Here is a 25,114-nt window from a genome sequence, read left to right on the forward strand (position 1 = left end):
AAAAAAAAAAAAAAAAAAAAATTAGAATCTCTGGGGGTAAGTTGGGACATCAGTATTTTAAAAACTGGCTAAGTGATTCCTATGTGCGACAAAGGCTAGGAAACACTATTATAGAGTCTTCATTATCATCATCAAAGAAGAAAGGTGACATACTTTTTTCACCGAGTGCAAAAAGCATAATTTATTTAACTAAACGCTTCCCTTTTCTTACTCTCAAAAACCACTTATTGAAGAGCTTTTATATGCCAGGAAAGAAAAATATCTCTTCCCTATGTGTACTCACAGTCTCACATGAGCAAACAGGCACTATACTGTAATAGTAATAATAATATAACTATTATCATTTGTTGAGCAATTACTGTTTGCTAGGCACAATGCTATTTGATAGGGTAGGTACTGCTATCCTCATTTTATGGAGTGAGGACACTACGCAAGGTGAGACGAGTAACTTACCCAGGTGTACAGAGCTATTTTGGCTCGGCTACACCACTACAGTATAGGAAGGCAAAGCACTATGAAAAACACAAATATGGACTGATGGAGACTATGGGTGCCATGGAAGGTTTCTTAGATGAGGGAAGGCAGGATGTATCTGTAGACATGCATATTATTTCCATTTTTAATGACTACAAATACTCTTTCCATGAACATCTGTGCAGATAACTTTCCATTTTGTAGTCCTGCCACTCTCTTCCTTTGCTTAGATTCTAGGAAGTAGAATTCTGGGACAAAAATTTTAGAAAAACTCTAAGGCTTTCAATATTTTTTGCCCATAGTTGTCACCAGCTATATGAGGGTATCTACTTTACTGTAGCATTGCCAGCAGTGGGCATTATTACTTCAAAAACTCTTTGCCATTAATAGAAAAACCAGTATTTCTTTGATTACTCAGCTGAACATTTTCCTATCAATGCTGTCTTTAACACACAAATTTAAGATCTTTATAGTTATAGCCATCAGAGTAGAAGAGAACATTAACACTGAAAGAACATTCTAAAATATCTCATAAATGTCATAATTTATGCCCACCATCACAAAATCAACTGGGTCACAATTAGCAATATTCAAAGATAACAAATTTCTATGTTCATGCTAAGATATTTGACCTCTCAAACTTCCTATGAGCTCTAGGAGAACAGTAGAAATGAATTGTTTGATCCTATCACAATCCAGCAAGTAAAACATGTTCTATAATTGTTTGCTATAAAAATAAATAAAATCATGAAAAATAACAAAATATAAATGGAAGACATACTTTCTGAGCTCTACGTTCATGACACATTGCTCAGTAAACATCACATTAGGGAAAGATTAAAGAGAAGTAGCATGTTCCCCTCTTTCTCTTCCTGCCATATAAATAGGATAACAACATATTCCAGTTTGCCTGTGATAGTTCTGGTTTATGCCTCTTGTCCTAACATCTTGTCTGATTAGAGCTGCCTTTCAAAGGGTGTTTAATTAGGCAATAAATTTTATGGTCACTGCATCTAAAGGATGTTCCCTTAATGAAGAGCTGATCTTAGGAACAAAGTACTCACTAACCAGACAACTTGTCTTTTTGTCACTTGGATTTTCACTTTGAAGACTTACAGGCAGATACCTCATTTGGCCTTTACATGTTTTCATAATATCTTACCATCTGAAGCCAAATAATAATCTGAAAATAGTAAATTGCTAAGGGCATCCTTGACTATATCAGCACTCTTTATTTCATTTTATTGATAAAAGAAGTGAGGCATGGAAAGAAAATGTGACTTATTCAAGGTCACATCAAGTAAAATCATCAGCCATATGAGGGGAAGCTATTGAAGCTCTAACTTCTGATTTTTGATTCTCTAAACCACAGTCATTAACATGCAATGAAATCTCCAGTGTAGTATATCAGAAAAATTTCAATCATTTCGTAAGTGGCTTTCCAAACTGCAGGCAGTAATAATCTATTTCAAACAATATGAGTAAAATCATAGGCATACCTTAGTTAACATTTTTTCCTTTTTCTTTTTTTTTACTCAGGCCCTCTTGGATAATATTTTTTAATGGGTATACATTTCATGGTTAATAACATTTCATTTTCATTGAGTAAAAGCCTCTGTTCAAACCTAGTTGATAGGTACAAGCTATCAGAAGGTGAGGAAATATTTATAAAATAAGTGAAAATTTAAAATAAATATTTAATTTTTGGTTATTAAAAATAAAGCTTGCTCCATTTTTACATTTCACAAATATGTCTACATTTCATAAAAAGATGCATAATAGGTAAGATTTTACAAATATCTTGGATTATATCAGAAAATCTTAATGGCACTAATGAAGTCACTTTCTATAACAACAAAGAAACCTAGGGATAAATTTAATAGACTATGACTAAGAATCATATAAAAAAAAGTGACTCTGTTGCTTGCATAAAAGGAGAGGCATAACATATATTGAGTTGGAGAAACTCACTACTACAGATATGCCATTTCCATATAATTTATAAACATATTGTAATGTCACTCAAGGTCCCATTTGCATCTTGTAGAGGTGGAGTAAAGACCTTGGTATAAAGTCATTTAAAGTTCATTTGGAGGTTGGCCAGGTGTGGTGGCTCATGCCTGTAATCCCAGCACTTTGGGAAGCTGAGGTGGGCAGATCACCTGAGGTCAGGAGTTCGAGACCAGCCTGGCCAACATAGTAAAACCTCATCTCTACTAAAAATACAAGAATTTAGCTGGGCATGGTGGCACACACCTGTAATCCCAGCTACACAGGAGGCTGAGGCAAAAGAATCGCTTGAACTCAGGAGACAGAGGTTGCAGTGAGCTGAGATCGCACCACTGTACTATAGCCTGGGCAACAGAGCGAGACTCCCTCTCAAAAAATAAATAAATTTAAAAAATAAAGTTCATTTGGAGGAATACATTTTAGAACACTTTTGTAAAGCATAAATAAGCTACAATAATAAAAACATTTTGCTGGCACAGATCAATGGAATAAAATGGGAAGTTTAGAAACAGGCAAAGGTGTAATGTAAGTATTTAATAAATGAGAAAGACCAATTAAAGGATGGAAGAATTTAACCCATTAGCCATGGATTTAGCCATTTAAATAAATTGTTTACTATTAATAAACAATATTGTGATAGCTGGCTAAATTCATACCTCACACTATACATCTAATAAATTCCAGGTGGATTGAATATTTCAATGTATGAAAATGAGAACAAAATATTTCAGGAAGGCTTTTCTATGTAAAACTTCCAGGACATAATTTTTTGAAAAAGATTAATAGATTTGATCACATAAAAAATACTCATTAAAATAAATATGTATTAAGGATATCAACCATTTTTCTGTCATTTATAACATAATCACTTAAATTGATTATTTCTTTTTAAATTTCATTTAGCTTATTTTGACACAAAAAATTAAAAATATATAAGAAGTTTAAAAAATAAAATTTCTATGTAAAGTTTTCTTCTTGGCTCTTGGCCTACAAATGACTTTCTTAACCCTAAACCAGAACCATTTTCACTTATATTTTCTCGGAATTCTGTCATTGTTTCTTGTTTTATGTTAATTTAAAAGATGAGCAGTCAAATATGGCTCTGTCTCATATTAGTTGTCTGGTTTGGGGATGTTACGTAACCTCTCTGAGTCTTAATTTTAGTTTCCTAAAAAAACACATACAATGAATGGAGTTGCTATGGCAATTAAAAGAAATAATTTATACAACACATGTGTCATCATAGAACCTGGTTAATAACAGTGCCCAAAATGTTAGCTATCACTTTTAGTGCTATTGTTACAGTGGGTAGACAGTCGGGTATGAGCATGGCAGGAAAGGGCTTCCCGATCTCACACGAGGAGTGTCGGGAGACCATCAGGTGATGGTCAGGTGGTTGTTAACGGTCTCTCTGAAGTAATAATTGGTCACAGCTGGCACCAGGGAAAGGCCATCTCCTAATAGATAGAAAACACCTAAAACTGGTGATGAGTGGCTTCCCAGTAAGATCTCAGGAGCTGGGTGAGTCGGCAGAAGTAACGCAAGACCCCGGAGGTATGCCAACACATAAAAACCCCAAGTCAAAAGGTCAAGCCACACACTTGTCTTTCAAGTCACCTGCTTGGCCCTTTTCCAAGTGTACCTTCCTTTCTTTTGTTCCTGCTGTAAAGTTTCTAAGTAAACTTTCACTCCTGCTCTAAAACTTGCCTGGGTCTCTCTTTCCACCTTATGCCTCCTTGGTTGAATTCTTTCTTCTGAAAAGGCAAGTACTGAGGTTGCTGCAGACCCATATGAATTTGCCATGGATAACACTATCACACTGTATATTACACTCCTCCCCATGCTTTTTAGAGACAAAGTCTTGCTATGATGTCCAGGCTGCAGTGCAGGGGCTATTCACAAACACAATCATAGCACAATATGGCCTCGAACTCCTGGCCTCAAGCAATCCTCCCACTTCAGGCTCGCAAGTAGCTGGGACTCTAGGTGCATGCCACTAAGCTTGGCTGGACTTTTTAATTTCATTGGAAAACAGGTGACCCTTGAACAGTGTGGAGATAAGGGGTACCTGCCCCCTGCACAGTAGAAAAATCTACATATAACTTTTGACTCCCCAAAAACTTAACTACTAATGCTGTTGATTGGGAGCTTCACTGATAACATAAAAAGTCAATATACTTACAAATAGACTAGTATCTACATATATTTTATGCCTTCATAATGTACCTTTTTTTCTTATTTTTTTGATATTTCTAGGCTACAAAGTTCATCCATGAGTTGTTTTCAAATTCTCACAAATCTCCAAAAACCTTTCTAATATATTTATTGAATAAATGAGTATATAAGTGGATCAGCACAGTTCAAACATTGTTCAAGGGTCAACTGTATGTATTTTAATGGCCAACAATTTATGGTGATGGTATAGTCACCTGATTTAAAAACAAATTTCACATAATTTAATTATTTTAAAATCATAATGTACGCCAACTAGAAAAAAAATCTTAATTCTTTGAAGGCAGCACAGCACGGTACAATTTGGTCTTTTAAAGTTACAGTCCAAAATCATCAGGCGGCCAAGTAAGAGAGTCTTCCAAGAATATTAAACATTTTTTTACACATCAGAATTGCTAATTTATGAGCTTGAAATATAAATAGGATGTTTACCTTCTTTATCTTACCTCTAACAGGCCATCCTCTGGCAGATCAGTACAGTGAACAGCATTCTGGATCTTAGTTTTACCGAAGATTGCTCTGAGAGTTCCGGGGCGTAAATGCCGGGCAATTTCCTATTAAATATATATTCACAAATAGATTAAAGTTAGTCATATGGTATAAATAAGAAAAACACTGGCTATATGAAACACTAACTTATTTACGAAATACATGTTATATATAGATGGTGCTAATTTTTCCTAGAAATAGCATAAATGTACAAAAAAAACCATGAATGTACAAAAACAAAAACGTTGTGCACTGAGAATTTTCAGTTCACTCAAGGGTTTTTCTGTAGCCCAATGTAAAATCTGCTGTCATCTACATATGGGGGGAAAATAATAATTGCATTTCTTTTTACCAATAAATTATGGGAATCACACAAAATGTGAAACTAGTTCATTATGGTGAAAGACTTGTATTTTATAAAGACAGTAGAGCTCTTAATAACTTTCATTTAAAATGAACCAATCTGATAGTATTGATTTCAAAAGATTTTTTACAAATGTTAGTTGTATCAACTTAGTGGTAGTTCATCTTAAGGGGGAAAAAATGGTCACAAACAGCCCTGAATTTAATGAGGTTTAGAGAGAGGCAAGGGAATGATAACCATGTACAAAAAAAATTTAAGTAAGACAGGAAGAGAGGACCTAGGGGATAAAGAGGTAATAGACGATGAAAAGGTGAATCAATAAATCTGAACTCCTAGGGGGATGCGATAATTATTGAGACCAGTATGTTAGAGGACGGGAGCTGGAAATTTAAAAGACAGTTGAGATGGAGATTACTGTGGGTGGGAGAAGAGGGGGCTACAGTGATTGATAATGATCAGTTTTAAGGCATAACCAAGGATGAGGTTAGTTTGAGGGCAAGAATGTTAAAAGAAAGCAAAGCAACAGATTGAGAGGCCAAGGTATTAAATCTTGAGCACTGAGAATTTTCAGTTCACTCAAGGGTTTTTCTGTGGCCCAGTGTAAAGTCTGCTGTCATCTACATGTGGGGGAAAATAATAATTGCATTGCTTTTTATCAATAGATTACGGGAATAACACAAAATATAAAATTTCATAGAGGATATAGAAAGAATCATTCTTCAAAAAGAATCATGACAGGTATAGCTTGGGGTGAAAGATTTTGAGCAGCATTCACATTTGTGTTTCCATCACTTAAGGATGTTTTAAAGGCATGTATTTATTTAATTACTTAAGTTTTATTTCCCAGGTTTCCATCAAATGTCAGCTATAAATGTATTATGTTTAGGAAAAACATTTTGATAAAGTAGAAAATAAGGATGTCTTTACATGTTATTTCATATTTATTACTTTCATTCTGTTCTCCATAATTTTTTTAGCAAGTAAGTATACAATATTAAAGACCTACTCAGCCGGGCATGGTGGCTCACGCCTGTAATACCAGCACTTTCAGAGGTGGAAGTGGGTGGATCATTTGAGGTCAGGAGTTGGAGACCAGCCTGGCCAACACAGTGAAGCCCTGTCTCAACATGCTGAAGTCCTGTCTCTGTAAAAATTAGCTAGGCTTGGTGGTGCATGTCTGTAATCCCAGAAACTCAGAAGGCTGAGGCAGGAGAATCACTTGAACCAACTCTGAAGTGGAGATATGTTGGCAAAAAGTTTAGTGGTTGTGGCCTTAGGGTCTACACTTGTGGGGAAGTGAGGAAAACAGGATGGCCTCAGACAATCCTACACTCTGGAGCTGCAATGGCCCTTCAGAGTTGTCCTGAATTGAGACAAAGGGGTCAGGCATTTATCCTCCAAAGTGATAAATTACTAGATGTGGGTCATTCCGGGGAAGGAGACATGACATTGGGCAAAGTAACTTTCTTCAGCAGAGGGCAATTCCTGGAGAGAGATTTTCTAGATTACTGTCAGCTCCTAACACTCCCAGCAGCTAAGGTATGAGCGTTTCCGTTCTAAAGGGCAGAGGGACATCTGAGTGGCTCTCCACAGAACTACTATGCACATATATAAATATATAGCACTTTAGACACTATGGCACTTCAGACTACTGCAATCTGATTACCATTCTCTTTAGGTAACTATTTTTGTTTTTCTTTCTGGAAGGTTTTATACTATCTCTTTAACTAGGCCTTTGTTATTTACCATTCTGTTCCCTACTCAATGGTTCAATTTAATCCAAGATACATATCTTCAGTCAGCTTCCACTGTTTATTTTTCTCCTCAACTTTATCTCTTCTTGCCTTTATTTCTATAAGAAAGATGTTGAAATTTCTTGTGTTAACTTTTGTTTCTCTTTTACAGTTTCCATGTAATTATCTTTTCGTGTTATACTCTTGGAGAATAACTCCATTTGATCTGCTACCTCACTAATTTGCTTTTAACAAGGTTCACTGTGCTATTTTATTAATTTATTGTGTACTATAAAAACTTCAACAAATCGTTTTTTAATTTCCAGTATCTATACATTTTTTTTTCCCATGGATCCAATATTCTCTTAAGTCTTTCTAAGGAAACTGACTCTCCTATTTTACAGTCTGTTTTTTGTTAGCTCTATTAATTTGTTTTCTTTAGGTTTAGGTTTTTTTGGTTGAGTTTTGTGTCTTCTTTATGATATTGGAAAACTTCAAATGGTTGGTAATTCCTGGCTGTTTTTCTTTTTTGAGTTCTCTATTTGCTTGTCATAGATGCCAAGGACATGCTGCTAGATGAGGTATTCTGGTTGCCTTTTTTTCAGAAGTGGGTACTACCACTTTTCCTGAGTGTCATTAGCTGCCTTCCCATTGCCCTGCCTCTTTAGCTCAAGCCCCACATTCAGTGCCTTAGGCTGTGGCTAAAAGTATCAGCTGCCTTCTGCTCAATGTAAGCAAGTGTGAAGGTGCTGATGTACTCTGCCACTCCTCATGTAACCCTCCAGCTAACCACCCTTCTTACAGTCCCATGCATCCACATGCCTGATGTGCAGCCCACCCAGCACCCCTACCCCTACCCCTTCTGGAGCAGTTCTCTGTTGCATGTTTTAGAGTGTGAGTTTCCCTGAACAACCCAATCCTATCTGCTTTGAGTCTTTTAAAGTTTATGGCCTGTAACAAAACTAAAAAAAAAAGAAAACCCACAAAAACATATATATATATATATATATATATATATATATATATATATATATATATATATATGAGTATATGAGGTACTCTTTCTTGTTTTCCGGCATCATTGGAGATTTACTCTTTAAAACAACACAAAGTAAAGTAAAACAGTACTTCCTGCAAATTCCTGTAAGAACTTGGGCAGCAAGGAGATGATGGGCACATATAGTCTTCTGCCATCTTGATGAAGTTTCATCTTACTGATAATCTCTATTTCTCCAACCCAACAAACCATCTTTAATTCATTTTTCAGGCTGCTGTAATTTTGTACCTAAATGCCAATATGATTATGTTATTCACTTGCTCAAAAAAATCTTTGAAGGCTCATAATTGCCTATGGCTAAATGTCTAAACTCTTTAGTGTGGCATTCAAGGTCCTCCTGACTCTTATCAAAATCTACCTCACTCACACCTGCCCTCAAAGCTTACACATCCCAATGAAAACACTGTTCCCTCCAAGAAAATAAAGCCTTCCCAATCAGAGTAATCCTTCCTTCTTCAATGTTCCTACAGTGGTTTACACTTCCAACATAGGCCTTCTTGATTTACAATTTATATAGTTGTTTTGTGAGCCGATTTTATTAAGATTCCATTAGATTTCAATCCCTGGACACAATATAAAACTTCCTTTACATTCTTTATCTCACTAACAAACACACAGTAAATGTTTGGTAAATATTTGTTGACTGACATAAAATGACAATACTTGTATTCAGAGTGCCAGGATGGAGTAGCAAATAAGAGCAGAGGCTATGGAAAAAGGCTCTCTGGATTTGAATTTTGCCTCTGCCACTTAATAGTTGTTTGACCACACCACATTATTTAATCTCTCTGTGCTTGCTTTAATGTTCTTATTTGTAAAACAAGGATAAAATAGGATCTCTTTAAAGGAGATTAAGATAATTCTTAAAGAGATAAAAAGGCAAATTTTGACAAAGTCAAAGATAATCTAACCAATATTATGTTATCTTTAAATAAACATATAACATCTCTTAAGAGTTTTAATCATCATAGTTTTAGAAAAAAGGCATAAGTTTAGATTAGATCATAATCTAATTATGACCTATTATTCATTAATAAACCTCAGAAAACATGAAGTATTTTTACTGATATAAAATGTTTTATTTAGGTAAATGATAACAATGAAACCTAAAGATATAAAATAATAGGTGTTTTCTTCATAGCTGCTCTTAAAAATCTAGGCTTTCATTTTAGATCCTCTTTAAAAAAATATTGATAAATTAATTTTAGTTTTGATTAGTATAAAGTATCACGTATGCTTATAAAGTAAAAAATACTGAAATACTAAAAAATACAAAAACACTAAAAGTGAGACTGGAATAATAACAGCACATCCCTCCTGCGTTTCCTGATAGATTTCCCCTAATTTTTTCTAACAGATTTACATTCCTCTTGCTGCTTAAACTCTGGTGAAAACCATACTACATGCATAGTCCCCCTCCCTTCAAGGAGCAGAAACAATTATCAGATCACAAAAGCAACACAAATTACCAACATACAATTTCATCTAATACCATAAATAATTGTTATTGCTATATTTATAAATGACAAATTATGCTTAGAAAATCAGACTCATTACTTAGAGGGTGAGCAGTTGTTCAAACTCCATATAATTCCAGGCATATTCATCCTCCCCTAAAACCCTGCCTGCTGAGTCCCATCAAGTCAAATTCTTAGTTATGTTACAGCTCATCATAAGTACTAAAAATTCTGCTCACATAATCCTGCAGTGGGAGGAAGAATTCTGGCTTACAGAATGACCTCTAAATCTAAGACATCAAAAAATGTACCAAATATAGAATGGTGATTGACAAAATACTGAAAACAAAGAAGAGAATGTTTATGTAATGACTCTATGGCGGTGTCATTGTAAAGAATGTCACTGTTTATTGAATAGCAGGTCTATCAAATTGATAAAATATGTCTGGACAAAGAATAAATTACTTTTATAATAAAGCCACTCAGTTTCAGCTCTCCACAATATAGAAAAGCTATCTAAGAATAAAAATGCCCTTCCATTTAAGAAACAAACTAGAAAAAGATTTTTGAAACTTACTATTTATAGAAAAATATCAACTATAGAATATATTCAGAGACAGTCATGCATTGCTTAACAGCAGGGATATATTCTTTTTTTTTCCCATTTATTTATTTTATTGCATTTTAGGTTTTGGGATACATGTGAAGAACATGCAAGATTGTTGCATAGGTACACACATGGCAGTGTGATTTGCTGCCTTCCTCCCCATCACCTACATCTGGCATCTCTCCCCTTGCTATCTCTCCCCAGCTCCCCACCCCCCACTGTCCCTCTCCTATTTCCCCCCAGCTGACCCCAGTGTGTAGTGCTCCCCTCCCTGTGTCCATGTGCTCTCATTGTTCAACACCCACTTATGAGTGAGAACATGCGGTGTTTGATCTTCTGCTCTTCTGTCAGTTTGCTGAGAATGATGGTTTCCAGGTTCATCCATGTCCCTACAAAGGACACAAACTCATCGTTTTTGATGGCTGCATAATATTCCATGGTGTATATGTGCCACATTTTCCCTGTCCAGTCTATCATCGATGGGCATTTGGGTTGGTTCCAGGTCTTTGCTATTGTAAACAGTGCTGCAATGAACATTCGTGTGCATGTGTCCTTATAGTAGAACACTTTATAATCCTTTGGATATATACCCAGTAATGGGATTGCTGGGTCAAATGGAATTTCTATTTCTAGGTCCTTGAGTAATCGCCACACTGTCTTCCACAATGGTTGAACTAATTTACACTCCCACCAACAGTGTAAAAGTGTTCCTATTTCTCCACATCCTCTCCAGCATCTGTTGTCTCCAGATTTTTTAATGATCACCATTCTAACTGGCATGAGAGGGATATATTCTAAGAAATGCATCATTAGGTGATGTCCTCATTGTGTAAACATCGTAGAATGTACTTACACAAACCTAGATGATATATATAGCCTACTTCACCTCTAGGGTATATAATTTGCTCTTAGGCTACAAACTTGTATAGCATGTTGCTATACTGAATACTGTAGGCAACTGTAATACAATGATAAATATTTGTGTATCTACACATATCTAAACAGAAAAGATACAGTAAAAATATGGTCAAAAATGATGTAGACCTATAGATGGCACTTACCATGAAAGGAGCTTGTAAGATTGGAAGCTGTTCTGGGTGAGTCAGTGAGTGAGTGGTGAGTGAGTGTGAGGGCCTAGGACATTACTGTACACTCCTGCAGACTTTATAAAACACTGTACACTTCAACTACACTAAATTTATAGAACTATTTTTATCTCAATAGTAAATTAACCTTAGCTTACTGTAATTAGTTCACTTTAGAAACTTTAATTTTTTTTAACTTTTTGACTCTTTTGCAATAACATAGCTTAAAACACAAATACACTGTATGGGTATACAAAATATTTTCTTTCTTTACATCATTATTCTATAAACTGTTTCTATTTTTTAAGTATTTTCTTTTGAAACCTCTTTGTTAAAAATGAAGACATAAACACACACATTAGCCTAGGCTTACACATGGTCAGAATCATCAACATCATTGTTTTCCACCTCCATATCTTGTCCCACTGGAAGGTCTTTAGGGACAATAACACACAGAGCTGTCATCTCCTCTGATAAAATGCCTTGTTCTGGAATACCTCCTGAAGGACCTGCCTCAGGTGCTTCTACATTTAACTTTGTTTTTTAAGAACTAGAGAAAGCATACTCTAAAACAATGATAAAAAAATATAGTAAATATGTAAACCAGTAACATAGTCATTTATTATCATTACCAAGTATTATATACTATACATAGTTGTATATATTATACTTTGATACAACTGGCAGCACAGATTTTTTATGCCAGCATCACCACAAACGTGATTAATGCATTGTGTGACTATGTCACAACAGGAATTTTTCAGCTCTATTATAATCTTATGGGATCAGCATCCTGTATGTAGTCAGATGTTGATGGAAATGTCATTATGCAGTGCATGCCTGTAATGAGCAGCATATGGTGGTTAATCACTAGGTCACTGGTCTAATTCCAGGAAAATCTAAGTATAAGGAAAAAAAATATTCTGTAGACTATAGGATAACCATGTTAGCAATGGATAAATATTAAAAGAGGAACTAGTACAGCTGGAGTCCTGGTAACCCTAAAATAGCTGTGAAACAATGTTATAATCATTGCCCTCCTTTCACAGGCAATAAGGGTAATAAAACTTAGTATCAAATGCCAGTGAAGCCACCACCATAACTAAAACAACAAATATTCTCATTTGTATCCATTACTGGTATTCTCCTGCAACAAATCTTATAATATTAAACAACACATGCTAACTGCTCTCCTTGACTCCTCTGGCACTTCAAAAATATCTTGCTAAAACTGACCCATCAAACAGCTTTTCCCAATAGTATGCAACTTTGTACTAACTAAAACAGTTATACAGTTTTATATTCCTGGGAGATAAGCAATGTCAGACTAATGCAAACTAAAACTAGGTAATGAAACATGGGGAAGGAATTGGAGGTAGAAAAGGAAGCCAGGGGAGAGACCCAGAGGCTACTTTCTGCTAAGTCTGAGGATCCTTCTAGAACCTATGCATCAGCTTTAGAAAGAGTAACTGCAAAATTAACCTCAACTACTTATTTATATAATACTAATCTCATTGAATGAGCCACCTGCGGGTTCACGGAAAATACGCTTATTGGCACTGGAAAATACACGACTTGTTTATATATGAGGAATCATTAAAACATCTGGCTTGTGAACTATGACAGGCTTCACATCTCACTTTTCATTAGATAAAAATGAGCTGTAATGTAAGTTTATAGAACCTGAGGAGAGTCACAATTAAATGTTATTTCAGGTGAAATATTTAGACAATTCAATCCTCTCTTTTTCATTAGGTTTCAATAGACCACACAGCATTGTAACCATTGTCTCTTACTGTGCTGCTTGCTGTTTCAGCCAACAATAGGAACTGGCTGAAGTGAAAATGAAGTCTTATTTGACACAGGTGTTACTTTTAAAAGTAAAATAATGATATCTTGGTTGTCCTCTTTTTAAAAGAATTGGGCATTCTGCAGAAGGATGAGCTCAGCTAAAATACGAGAAAAGAATTGGGGATATGTCTTAACTCACTTTTATAGAAATTACTTAGTATTTTAGCAACAACTACGAAGATTCACTTATATAAGTAAAATCTAATAACATAAACATTAGCATGGAGAGGTTTTTTTGGTAAATATTTTCCTATTTCTTTTTGTTTTTCTAAATACATTTTAAGAGATTTAATGTCTGATGTATACTCACATTACTACTAATAAATTTAAGAGGCATTTTTTTTAACACCATGGACCTGAAGGCAAGAGAGCCAGTCTTAATCTCTCCACACAAAAGAATCGTTCCACAATCTACTCCATCCAGACAAAATAATTACTATCTAGACTTTATCTACCATTTTAAAGACACCTATAATTCAATGCTCAGAAACATCCCCAGAGGAATAAAACAATGTAATAGCTAGGACCCACTCTTGGCACTTCTAACACCCAATTCTTACCAAGTCCTGTCAATACAACTACCGGTATATAGCCTGTATCTACTATATAAATGTATCAGTCTGCTTCTACATCTACTCTGGCACCATATTCTCCTGGCAGAGAATATTGGGTTTTTAGATTTTATACCTGCTGGTCTATCCAGTTTCCTAGATACCACTACTCCTAGTAAACATATTGTCCAAAAAGCAGTCAGAATAAGCTTTAAAAAAACATAAGTTGAATCACACTACTTCCGTGCCCAAGATCCTCTGATGCTTTCCTTCTTAAGAGAAAATGCAAAATTCTCAGGCTGGGCATGGTGGCTCATGCCTATAACCCCAGCTCTTTGGGAGGCCGAGATGGAGGGATCGCTTAAGGCCAGGTGTTCTAGATAACCTGGCCGACATAGCAAGACCCCATCTCTTAAAGAAAAAATTATCAACATGACCTATAGTCCTGCATGCTGTGGCTCCTGCTTACCTCCCCATCCTCACTTGAAATGATCTAGTCACATCAACCCCTTCCAACTTTTCAAAGGCACCAAGCTCTTTCCCACCTCAAGCATGAAAATACACACTATTTCCCTTGAGCAACTTGGCTCAGAAATTCTCTTCTCTTTCTTAAGAAGTTCATGTGCCTTTCAAATGGTTTACAATAAGCAACAGAAATCAGGCGTCACAGATTCTACAGAGTGACTCCCTCAATTCTTTATTCTATCCTCCTTCTAGATGGAAATTAGAAATCTAAAAATTACATTCCCCAGACACATTTTTGGCTGGAGTTCTTGCAATGTTGAAGTTCTAAATGAGATTTGGAAGACAGGACAAAGCAGAAGCCATTTTCCTGCTGATGTTGCTGCAGGCAGACAAGGTGGGAGACGCACGTGTTTGAGTAGTGGCAGACTCAATGCCTAAGTCGCTGCTATCATAGGAGCAGTGGAGGCAGCAGCAACTTCAGGATTCTAGGTATGGCAAGGTACTCTTGAAATCAATAGCGCCAGTGGCAACTCCTGACTTAGGGCCCTGCAACACTTAAGAAAGTAAGCTCGTAAATAGCGACTTCCTTGAATCGAACTCCTTTAAAAAGAAGTCCCTAGGTTGGTTTCTGTTTCTTGAGCTGAACTCCCAGTGATACTCTGAGGTTTCATCTTTCCTCCTCTCTGTTTTCCCTGTTCGCAACTAGTAAGTACCTTTTTGCCATCTGGCTTCCAGCTTTACCACTCTATTGAAATGGCTCCCTCCAACGTCACCTATAATCAATGAGGCTTCTAACCAAAGCTCTTTTCTTTTCTTTTTTCTTTTTTTGAGATGGAGTCTTGCTCTGTAATCCAGGCTGGAGTGGCACAATCTCAGCTCACTGCAACCTCCACCTCCTGGGTTCAAGCGATTCTCCTGCCTCAGTCTCCTGAGTAGCTGGGATTACAGGCATGTGCTGCCATGTCTGGCTAATTTTTGTATTTTTAGTAGAGATGGGGTTTTGCCATGTTGGCCAGGCTGGTCTTGAACTCCTGACTTCAGATAATCTGCCCACCTCTGCCTCCCAAGGTGCTGAGATTACAGGTGTGAGCCACTGCGCCTGGCCTAAAACCTCTTATATAAAAGTATCATCAGAAATAGTGGATCTAATATATGTGGCCAACAAACATGAAATAAAGCTCAGCATCACTGATCATTAGAGAAATACAAATCAAAACCACAATGAGATACCATCTCATACCAGTCAGAATGGCTGTTAATAAAAAGTCAAAAAACAACAGATGCTGGTGAGGTTGCAGAGAAAAAGGAATGCTTTTACACTGTTGGTGGGAGCATAAATTAGTTCAACCATTGTGGAAGACAATATGGTGATTCCTCGAAGACCTAGAGGCAGAAATACTGTTTGACCCAGCATTCCCATTACTGGGTATATACCCAAAGGAATATAAATTGTTCTTATTATAAAGACATATGCATGTGTATGTTCATTGCAGCACTATTCACAATAGTGAAGACATGGAATCAACCTAAATGCCCATCAGTGATAAACTGGATAAAGAAAATGTGGTGTATATGCAGTCATAAAAAGGAATTTGATCATGTCCTTTACAGGGACATGGATGGAGCTAGAGGCCATTATCCTTAACAAACTAATGCAGGAACAGGAAACCAAATACTCATTTATAAGTGAGAGATAAATGATGAAAACATGTGGACATATGGAGGGGAACAACCCACAATGGGGCCTGTCAGAGGCCCAGGGCTGGGAGAAGGGAGAAGATCAGGAAGAACAGCTAGTGGATGATGGATTTAATACCTGGGTGGTGGGATGATCTATGCAGCAAGCCACCATGGAACACATTTACCACATGTACCTGAACTTAAAAGTTGGAAAATAAAGAGGCGTGTCAGCCAAAAAAGAAACAGTGAGTCTAACAAATTGGTCTTAGTACAGCACAGGTATATCCAATTTATAAAACAACACAGAGAATTTTTATAAAATTTAGGTTTCTTTGTCCTAGAGTAGCAACATTAATCTCAGCAGTTAGTAGAAATCTTTTGGTGCCTTCAAAGGCCTAGCTTCAGCTTATCAGGCTGAATTAAATGAGACAATGCCCATAAAATGTCTAATAGTGTCTGGCCAAACTGGAGGCATTTAGATACATTATCTTCATAATATTATAAATAAACTCATAGCTAACAACAAGGCACTTAAATTATACTTGTGTTTTCAAAAGGATGTACCATTTCACAGGAATCTCACAAATACCCCATTTTGCTGACAAGGCAGACAGTTTTTGCCTTTTACAGATATGGATAACTTGATTCTATGGACAGCACTGAAGAAAGAGTATATCCAAAGATCCAACCACCTGGGGCAAACTCTCTTTGAAGGTTAATTTCCTAAACTGCCCCAGGTCCTCTATGATTCCCTTTAAAGCTACAGTAAGCAGCTAAGATTCCAGACCAAGGTGAGCATTTTTTGAAATCATCTAATCTTCTCTTATAATTACCAATAGCAATGTTGTCCAAAAGAAATGTAATGTGAGCCACGTATGTAATTTTCAATTGTCTAGTGGCCACATTAGTAATAAAATTAATTTTAAGAAAATAATGTAACCCTATATATTCAAAATGTTATTTCTGTAGGTAATTAATAAAAATTATTAGTGAGCTGCTTTACATTTTTAATTTGTGCTAAGTTTTTAAGTCCTGGGGGTATATTTTATTTACAATACACCTCAGTTAGAAGCAGCCATGTTTCAGGTGGCTAATGGCCACCATATTGGACAGTAGAGACATAGAGAATAGTAGCTCTCTCCTATGACACAAGTTTAACTTCTCAGCAACATTCTATGTAAGGACTGAGCCAAGACTAATATCTGCAATATTAACTCCTCCTATACTAATGGAAACCTTGAACAGAAGCTTGAGGGCAGTCAATCTAGCCATGCTTCTCATGCTGCCATCCCAGGCTATAATCCTATCTCTCTCTCTCTCTCTCTCTCTCTCTCTCTCTCTCTACCTATCCATCCATCCATCCATCTATCCATCCAACCCACTATAACTTATCATGTCTGTTGCCCACTTATCCTCCACAGCTGGCATTGCAAATGTTCACCATTATCATCAAGGCTTCATCCTCAATTACATATTTTCTCTCAGCAATTTTGTTTTCTGCTTCACAGAAAAAAAAATTGAGACTAATATCAAGAGATTAACCTCCCTCAAATTCCTACACACACACACACACACACACACACACACACACACACACACACGTGCACGCACACGCACACGCACACGTTATCCTTCCATTCCCGCCTTTCATTCAGTGCCAAAGAAGGTGCCATTTCTTCTTCTTTTAATAGTTAACCCTCCCATCTCTTTGCAATGTCTAGGTTAGGAAACTTCCTTCATTATAATTATCTTTCTCCTGTGTTTTTAACCTTTCTCTTTTCAATAGTTTATTCTATACATCCTATCAAAATGTTCATGTCTCTCCCATCATTTACTTAAAAAAAAATAGACAATTTTAATTACTGTCCCACCTCTTACCCTCCCTTTTTAGAAGTCTTAATAATCTCTGCTTTCATTTACTCTTCAGCCTTCTGCCTCACAACACTATCTCAATCACTTTGGCAAAGGACACTGATACTCTTTTAACTGCCCACAGATTCTCTCTATTTGTGATTTGTCGTCAGCATTTATCACTATGGACCAATCCCTTATTCCTGAAGCTCTCCATTTACTCGCCCACACGATACCACAATCCAGGTTATCCTCCTGACCGTTCCTCTCAAGCTCCTTTATTTTCACCTTCTTACTGCCTAGGGTCCACTCCATATTCTCCTCTTATCTTCTGGCTCTCCATGGGCAATTTCATTCACTACTATCATGTCTCTATAGATGACTCTTCAACTCCTGCCCAGTTCTCTTTCTTAAGTTCCAGGCTGGACTATACAACTGCCTAATGCTCACTGCAGCCTTGAGCTCCTGGGCTCAAGTGATCTTCCTGCCTCAGCTTCCAGAGTAGCTCAGACTACAGGTGCATGCCACCATGACTTGCTAATTTTTAAAAAAATCTTTTCTGTAGAGATAAGGTCTCTGTATTAACCAGGGTAGTCTCAAAGTCCTGGCCTCAAGAGATCTCCTGCCTTGGCCTCCCAAAGCGCTGGGATTACAGGCATGAGCTATAATGTGCCTAGCCCCCCACAGGGCTCTTATACTCAGCTTGTACAAAACTAACCTCATTGTCTTTCTCCCAAAATTCCCCCTCTTTGTAAATTCCCTCTCTTCATAAATGGCAACACTATTCAACTAAGTTATGTAGACCAACAGCTTGGGGGTCATCCCAAGACTCCTCTCTCTCCCCTTTGGGCCCCATATCCAATTTGTCACCAAGTCACATAAATGCTATTTCTTTAGCACAGCATTCTTTCCTTACTTTCCAAGTCTACCCCTACTGTCACAGTTCACCTTCTCATCTTGTTTAGGTTATAGTGGTCTGCTAACAGGCTATATTACCTCTACCATTAAAAATGTACTGTTTGTCTACCCTTCTGTCTTAACTCCTTAAAAACAGGACTATGACCTTTTTATATTCAACACACAGAATCCTCATGAAAAATTCATTGCATAAAATATTAATGATTTAGTGGATAAGTAAATGGATGAATGGAATTACTAACATGCCCGAATTTATACACCCCATTAACTTTGTTAATGATAGGGTAGAGAAACTAGGCCTCTCGGTTACCAATCGTCTGAGCTCCTTAGGCTGTATTAGATCCTTCAAAAGTGCCTATTTTAAGGAGCCCCGAAGAACATCTCTTTGAAATCTAAGTAATCACCATTTATCTATTTTGTGAGTTGGTGGTTTTGTAGATCAGATATTCTGAAACTAGGACACACCTGTCTGAGAATAGAATTGAGAACTCTAAACTCTAATCCATAGCTCTGAAAGTAACTAGCTCTGTGACTTCGATTGAGGATAATATTACGGTTTCATCAGAGATATAAAACGTCATGTGACAAATATGTGGAATCAGACTAATCCACCAGAATAGCATTAAATTTATAACTGCACACTCATAAATGACTTTTCCAGTTGAGATATTAAGACTACATCTGAATTTCCCAAAGAACTACTTAATCTTCTGGTGACTATTCACAGCATAGAAAAGACCAATTCACCCTAGCATTAGAAATCACATATAATAAATAATCTTTCATCTTATTTGTTAGACTTGTCTATTACTATTGTCTATTTTTAAATATATAAACCTCTATAAAACAATAACACATATTTATATATGATCTTGAGGCAAGACTCCCATTTAAAAAGAAAGGAATAAACTCTGTTCACTATACTTCCAAGTCAAGTATATTTTCTTGGTTATACAAGTATATTTTCTTGGTTATATATTTCTTAAGAAAAGCCCTATGTGTACAGATTATACTGCATTATTCTATTAATGAGAACATTTAATAAATCAGAATATGCCATTTCTTAGATAATTTAAAGTTACTGCCTTCAGAAAGTATATTGTTTTCCTTCTCTAATACTTTGTTGTAAAAATATATTTTTTCTCATGTTCTAACTATAATAGCTTTTTAAAAAGAAAAACTTTTTTTTAGGAGTTATATTCTAAAATGTAACTTTAACTTTATCCTCCCCTAAAATTCATTTTCTTTTCCTAATAGAATTGTAAACTGTGACTATGATCTTGAAACACACCTACATTGTTTAAAAAAAAAAATTCAATTTCCTTAGTCATTCTCTTCTAGACTATCTGATCTCTGCTTTTCCCTGCAAACATAGTGTTCAGAATGCATTATAAAAATGCAATTTTCTTATACTATTGAAATGAAGCAATCTTTCAAAAAATGAGTAACCTTGAACTTTAACTAGTCTGTATAGCTGAGTATTTTACAAAATCACAGGAAAAGGAATTTCAAAACTGTCATTTGATAGTAAGTGGAATGAACACTGGGCATCTCTAATCCTGGTCTTTTGATAACACCTCAAACACAGCATGTCCCAAATCAAAACCATTATCTTCCCCTACAATGTTCAGGCTAGATAATTAATATAGGGCCATTTCCAACCACTTCATTCATTGCCCACAACCAATTGGTCACTACCTAATTTGTTGATTTCATTTGTTAATATGTCCCTCTATGTATTCAGTAAGTATTTATTGATACCTATAATTTGTGAGGTACTGGGCTAGAAATAAGGAAATGAAAATAAAATGGTATTTTTATTCTAAATGGTCACAGTCTTATAAGAAGTCAGACACGTTAATAAACAGTTTATGATGTGCTAGTAACTGTTTAACAGTTTTAAAAAACAACAGTAAAAAACTGATTTGTATTGTTTGCTCATTTTCATGGTGTCAATACTCCTACTATGGCAGAACACAGAATTGGGAAGTGATACTAACAACTGGATCTTGCAAGCTGGTGCAAGCTGACTCCAAAACACCATTGTAAAAGCACTCACACTGTAACAAGAGCTCTACCAGAGATGTGCAAAGTGCTATATGGGGAGCACAAAAGAAGGAACTCTAGGGTATCCATACAATGTTTCATAGGATCCTCTTGTTCTGTGAACTTCTTTCCATTCTTTGTAGCTACTATAGTTTGGCAAAATGCAACGAAAGTCAGTATGATACAATTTCTCCCTGATTCAAACACCTCTGATGGCCCTCCACTGTTTATAAAATAAGTCCAAACTGGCCGTGTGTGGGGGCTCATACCTGTAATCCCAGCAGTTTGGGAGGCTGAGGTGGGTGGATCACTAGGTCAAAAGATCGAGGCCATCATGGCCAACATGGTGAAACGCCATTTCTACTAAAAATACAGCTGGGTATGGTGGCACGCACCTGTAGTCCCAGCTACTCGGGAGGCTGAAGCAGGAGAATCACTTGAACCAGGGAAGTGAAGGTTGCAGTGAGCCGAGATCACACCATTGCACTTCAGCCTGGCAACAGAGCAAGACACCATAACAAAAAAAAAAAAAAAAAAAAATTTCCAAACTTATAAGACACAACAATTCAAGGAACCTTTTCATCTTGCTTTCAGCAACTCTTTCAGCCTCATTTCTTCATACACTTGTACATGATTTATGCTTTAGAAAATATTTAGAAGTGAAAAAGGCAGAAGAAAGAAAAACAAAAATTTGTAATAGACCCAGGATAAAAAGAGAACATACATATTGGTCATGACAGTAAACCTCTTTACACAGCTTGCATTGGGTCTTGTGTATTTTCTCTGTGATACTCAAAATCCCTGTCACACAATATGGGGTGAAGCTTATTAATACTTTTACATCTTGCCATAATATGTTCATCCTGTTCCGTTTGTTAGCATGTTTTTCCTCTTCTTATCTGGTCAATGGAACTCTACACTTCTAGAAAAAGTGTCACTTGTATAAAACATTTCTCAATCCCTAGCTAGAGTTAATAACTCTTTGTGCTACAAAGGGTATTTACCACAGTGACTTATATTGAAAATAAAATTTTATGTTGTCTGTCCCTCTCTAAGAGCACAGATCAGAACTGTCTTGTTCCCTACTATGTCCAGATGCCAAGAGCAGTGCCAAATACATAATAAGTGTTGATTTGTTCAATTAATATTTATTTAGCATACAAAAACTTAATTGTGAATGTCTCTTCCTAGAGTTGATAAATACATCGGAATTGGAGATTGTGTCTTACTCATCTTAGTATCCCTTACAGCATTCAGTACATCTCACACAAGGAAGTACTTAATATATTATGTTTGCATCAGACTGAATCTTCTCTAGGCCTTTCAATTTTTTAAGTATTCAAGAACTATACACCAGTATTTATGAAATATATGTATTTCTAAAAATATATAAGTTCAAATGCACCAAACAGACTGAATTGCAAAAGGGGTAAAGATGAACTCTGGGCAATACAGGAACACCAAACAGAATTTCCAGCAGGGAATTGTAATAAAATTAGAGTACTTCTACTTCAAAAGGGAAGAGATGTGGCCACTTCTCTGGTTGTTGCTTTTAAGCAGTACTTCATTAGGCTGGGAACTGAAACCTGACACTCAACAAATAACAAAATAGTACCACAGACAGGACTGCAGGCTCTAGACACCATTTTGCAACTCATTTGGAAAGGCTTCATAAGGACACGCACGGTAAGGATCTGAATACTGTATTGCTCTGAGGGGCTTGACTGTGTATAATACATTTCATCCTTAAGATTCATTTAAATACCAAAGGTATATTTTGTAAAAAGTTCACCTTGGAGAGTACATCAGAAAATAACAAGCTTCAAAGACAAATGTCTCTGAGTATTTTACTGATGGTTTTTGTTTTGCTTTGCTTGAATGTGTGAGTGTTTTATTTTATGGCATGGGGCAAGAATCTGATCACACATGCTTGTTTATTTTATAAATTTCAGGCTAAAGCTGTATAATCATTACCTATACCACAGAGCTTTGGAAATGCGATTGTTCAATCACTTCTATGCAGCAAATTATCGGAAATGAATCCAGGTCCTGCCTGTGGGTACTCCCTCATTAACTGTATCCATCCATTTAACTGAATGTCCATGCTATTCTCAATCTTCACAAGAAGCACACCTGGCTTGGCCAAGAGGCGAAGCACACTGCTCTGCACTTGCAAGGGGACATACAATAACTACATTCCAGCTATTTTTCAGAAAGTTGAACTTTGAACCAACCTACTGTCGTTCAGTATTAATCAAAAGCTTGACTTAAAGAACATGTATAGAGGACTGCTTAAGGGAACACAACGAACGCTTCATTTCCCTTAGAACTCTATTCCTATGTTGCACTAGCTGTGGGATCAGATCATTTTGACTTCTCATATAACTCATATCACTGGGGTGTTAACATATGCATCTTAAAAGCAATACTCTAAGAAACTGGTTGTTACTGAGGACATTAAGTGTTGGATCACATAGTATGTTCATTTGAGATCCATTAGGGAATTTTCTGTTAGGTATCAGGAAAAGTTGGCTTTTTGTGAGCAACTCATCTGCTTATGTCGTGGATACTGTCAGTCACATAATTTGATTGGGTGTAAGTCTAAATGCTGAGTCATAATGTGGCTTCCCATAACAAAAGTACAGGATTACATGTCACACATTTTATTATTTAGAGCCTCATTTGCTCTCTGTCCTGATTTCCTTGTTCACTTTATCTTATTATATTGTATAAATTTTATAAATGGCCTTACAATTTTACTAAAAAGGGAAGTTTAAAATAAATAAATGAGCATAACAATAACAATGTTGTAAGCTTTTACAAAAATATAGAGTTAACATACATATTAGCAGGTTATTTTAACTATTATAGTGATAAGTAACTACAGATACTTTTTGTTACAGGCACTCTTAAACAATGAATGTTTAATAATCACAAAATCATTTTATGCACTATTTCAATTTGCTATTTAAACTTATAAAATACTGGTAATTTTTTTGCTTTATTTAATAAGCTATATCAATGCAAGTCCTACTTTAAAATCCCTGCTATGGACTCATGTAATTCATTTAATTTAAAAAATAGTCATTTTTCTATTGAATTCTGCTTTTACAACAAGATAAAAAGCATGTTTTGAAATACAACAAATTAACATACTATCAAGATTTGTCAGCCCTGGTATTTCTTAAACTAATATAGATAGAAACAGTTAACCAGTTTTCCTTTTCTTGTATTATTTTTGATTGGCCTGACTCCGAGTATAGCATGCTTAACAAACAAAATTCTCTGCATAAGAAAAAAAAATTAAAAAGACAAATTACTGTTTTGGCAAATATTCATTCTCAATTAAAATTCATGTGAGTTGCTTTATGTACTGTTTGTACAACTAATGTCTCACATGTGACATGACCATCACAGAATATGGCAGTGTAAGCTGGTAAGTCAAACTGATAAATTCTGTTCACTGCAATACCTACTGTTGATGAGCTCCTCAGGCTAATTCGTGTTCCAAATATTAAGTAACTCCTTTGTGTACTAATGTATGCCAGGAGCCAACAAAAGTTTTGCTATTCAGAGAAAATAATTTTCAAAAGAAACTACAAAATAATGTAAGCCAAAGTCTAGTAAACTATTTCTGTAGTTTTAGAAGGTCAAGACAAGACAAATGATAAATGAACATGTTTTATCCTGTGACGTAGCAATTTTAAATCCAGAAATTAATTCCAAGGTTAAAAACTTGCACAAACATTTACGTATATGTCTGGTCTCTGCAATATCCTCTTATATAAAAATTAGAAAAAAAAAAACAGTAGGGGAATGGTTAATCCATATGCTGGAACACCATGGAGCTGTTAGCAACCATGTTATGGAAGTATGTTTATGATATTAGAGAAGACCACAATCTATTTTTTAATTTAAAAAGGACGTCACAAAGTAGTAATTATTATATTATCTCAATTTTATTTTGATAATATACTTAAAAAAGACAATGGCTTGAGGCCAAAATGTTTACAGTGTTTATTTCTGAGAAGAAGGCAAACAAGAATAGTTTTAAAATTTTTAGTCTATTATGTCTTGATTGTTTTTTATAATTTTCCTTTTTTTTTGGAGGTGGGGCAGGGTGATAAACATGGACTACTTTAGTAATTGGGAAGAAAACAATGAAAGTGTTATTTTTAAAACTTATATTTAAAATGTTTTATTTCAATACTCATAGAACAGAGATGTCTTCTTTAGTTTGCCTA

General features: G+C 35.8%; 1 protein-coding gene across 4 annotated transcripts in view; it reads right to left on the reverse strand.

Annotated features, from left to right (window-relative positions):
• Window positions 1–25,114, reverse strand: part of NME7 (NME/NM23 family member 7) — a 166,049-nt gene that overhangs the window by 31,692 nt on the left and 109,243 nt on the right. For 2 of the 4 annotated variants that reach the window (XM_017534098.2, XM_017534100.2), the window contains one exon: window positions 5,163–5,270. In XM_017534098.2, coding sequence (XP_017389587.1) covers window positions 5,163–5,270 — 108 coding nt within the window. Of the gene's footprint in view, window positions 1–32; window positions 723–5,148; window positions 5,271–25,114 lie in introns of those variants that run through there. The other 2 variants (XM_037740506.1, XM_037740507.1) reach the window with 2 other exon arrangements.

The sequence above is a fragment of the Cebus imitator genome, unplaced genomic scaffold (assembly GCF_001604975.1).
Source record: "Cebus imitator isolate Cc_AM_T3 unplaced genomic scaffold, Cebus_imitator-1.0 Scaffold84, whole genome shotgun sequence".
In the NCBI taxonomy this organism is placed as follows: domain Eukaryota; kingdom Metazoa; phylum Chordata; class Mammalia; order Primates; family Cebidae; genus Cebus; species Cebus imitator.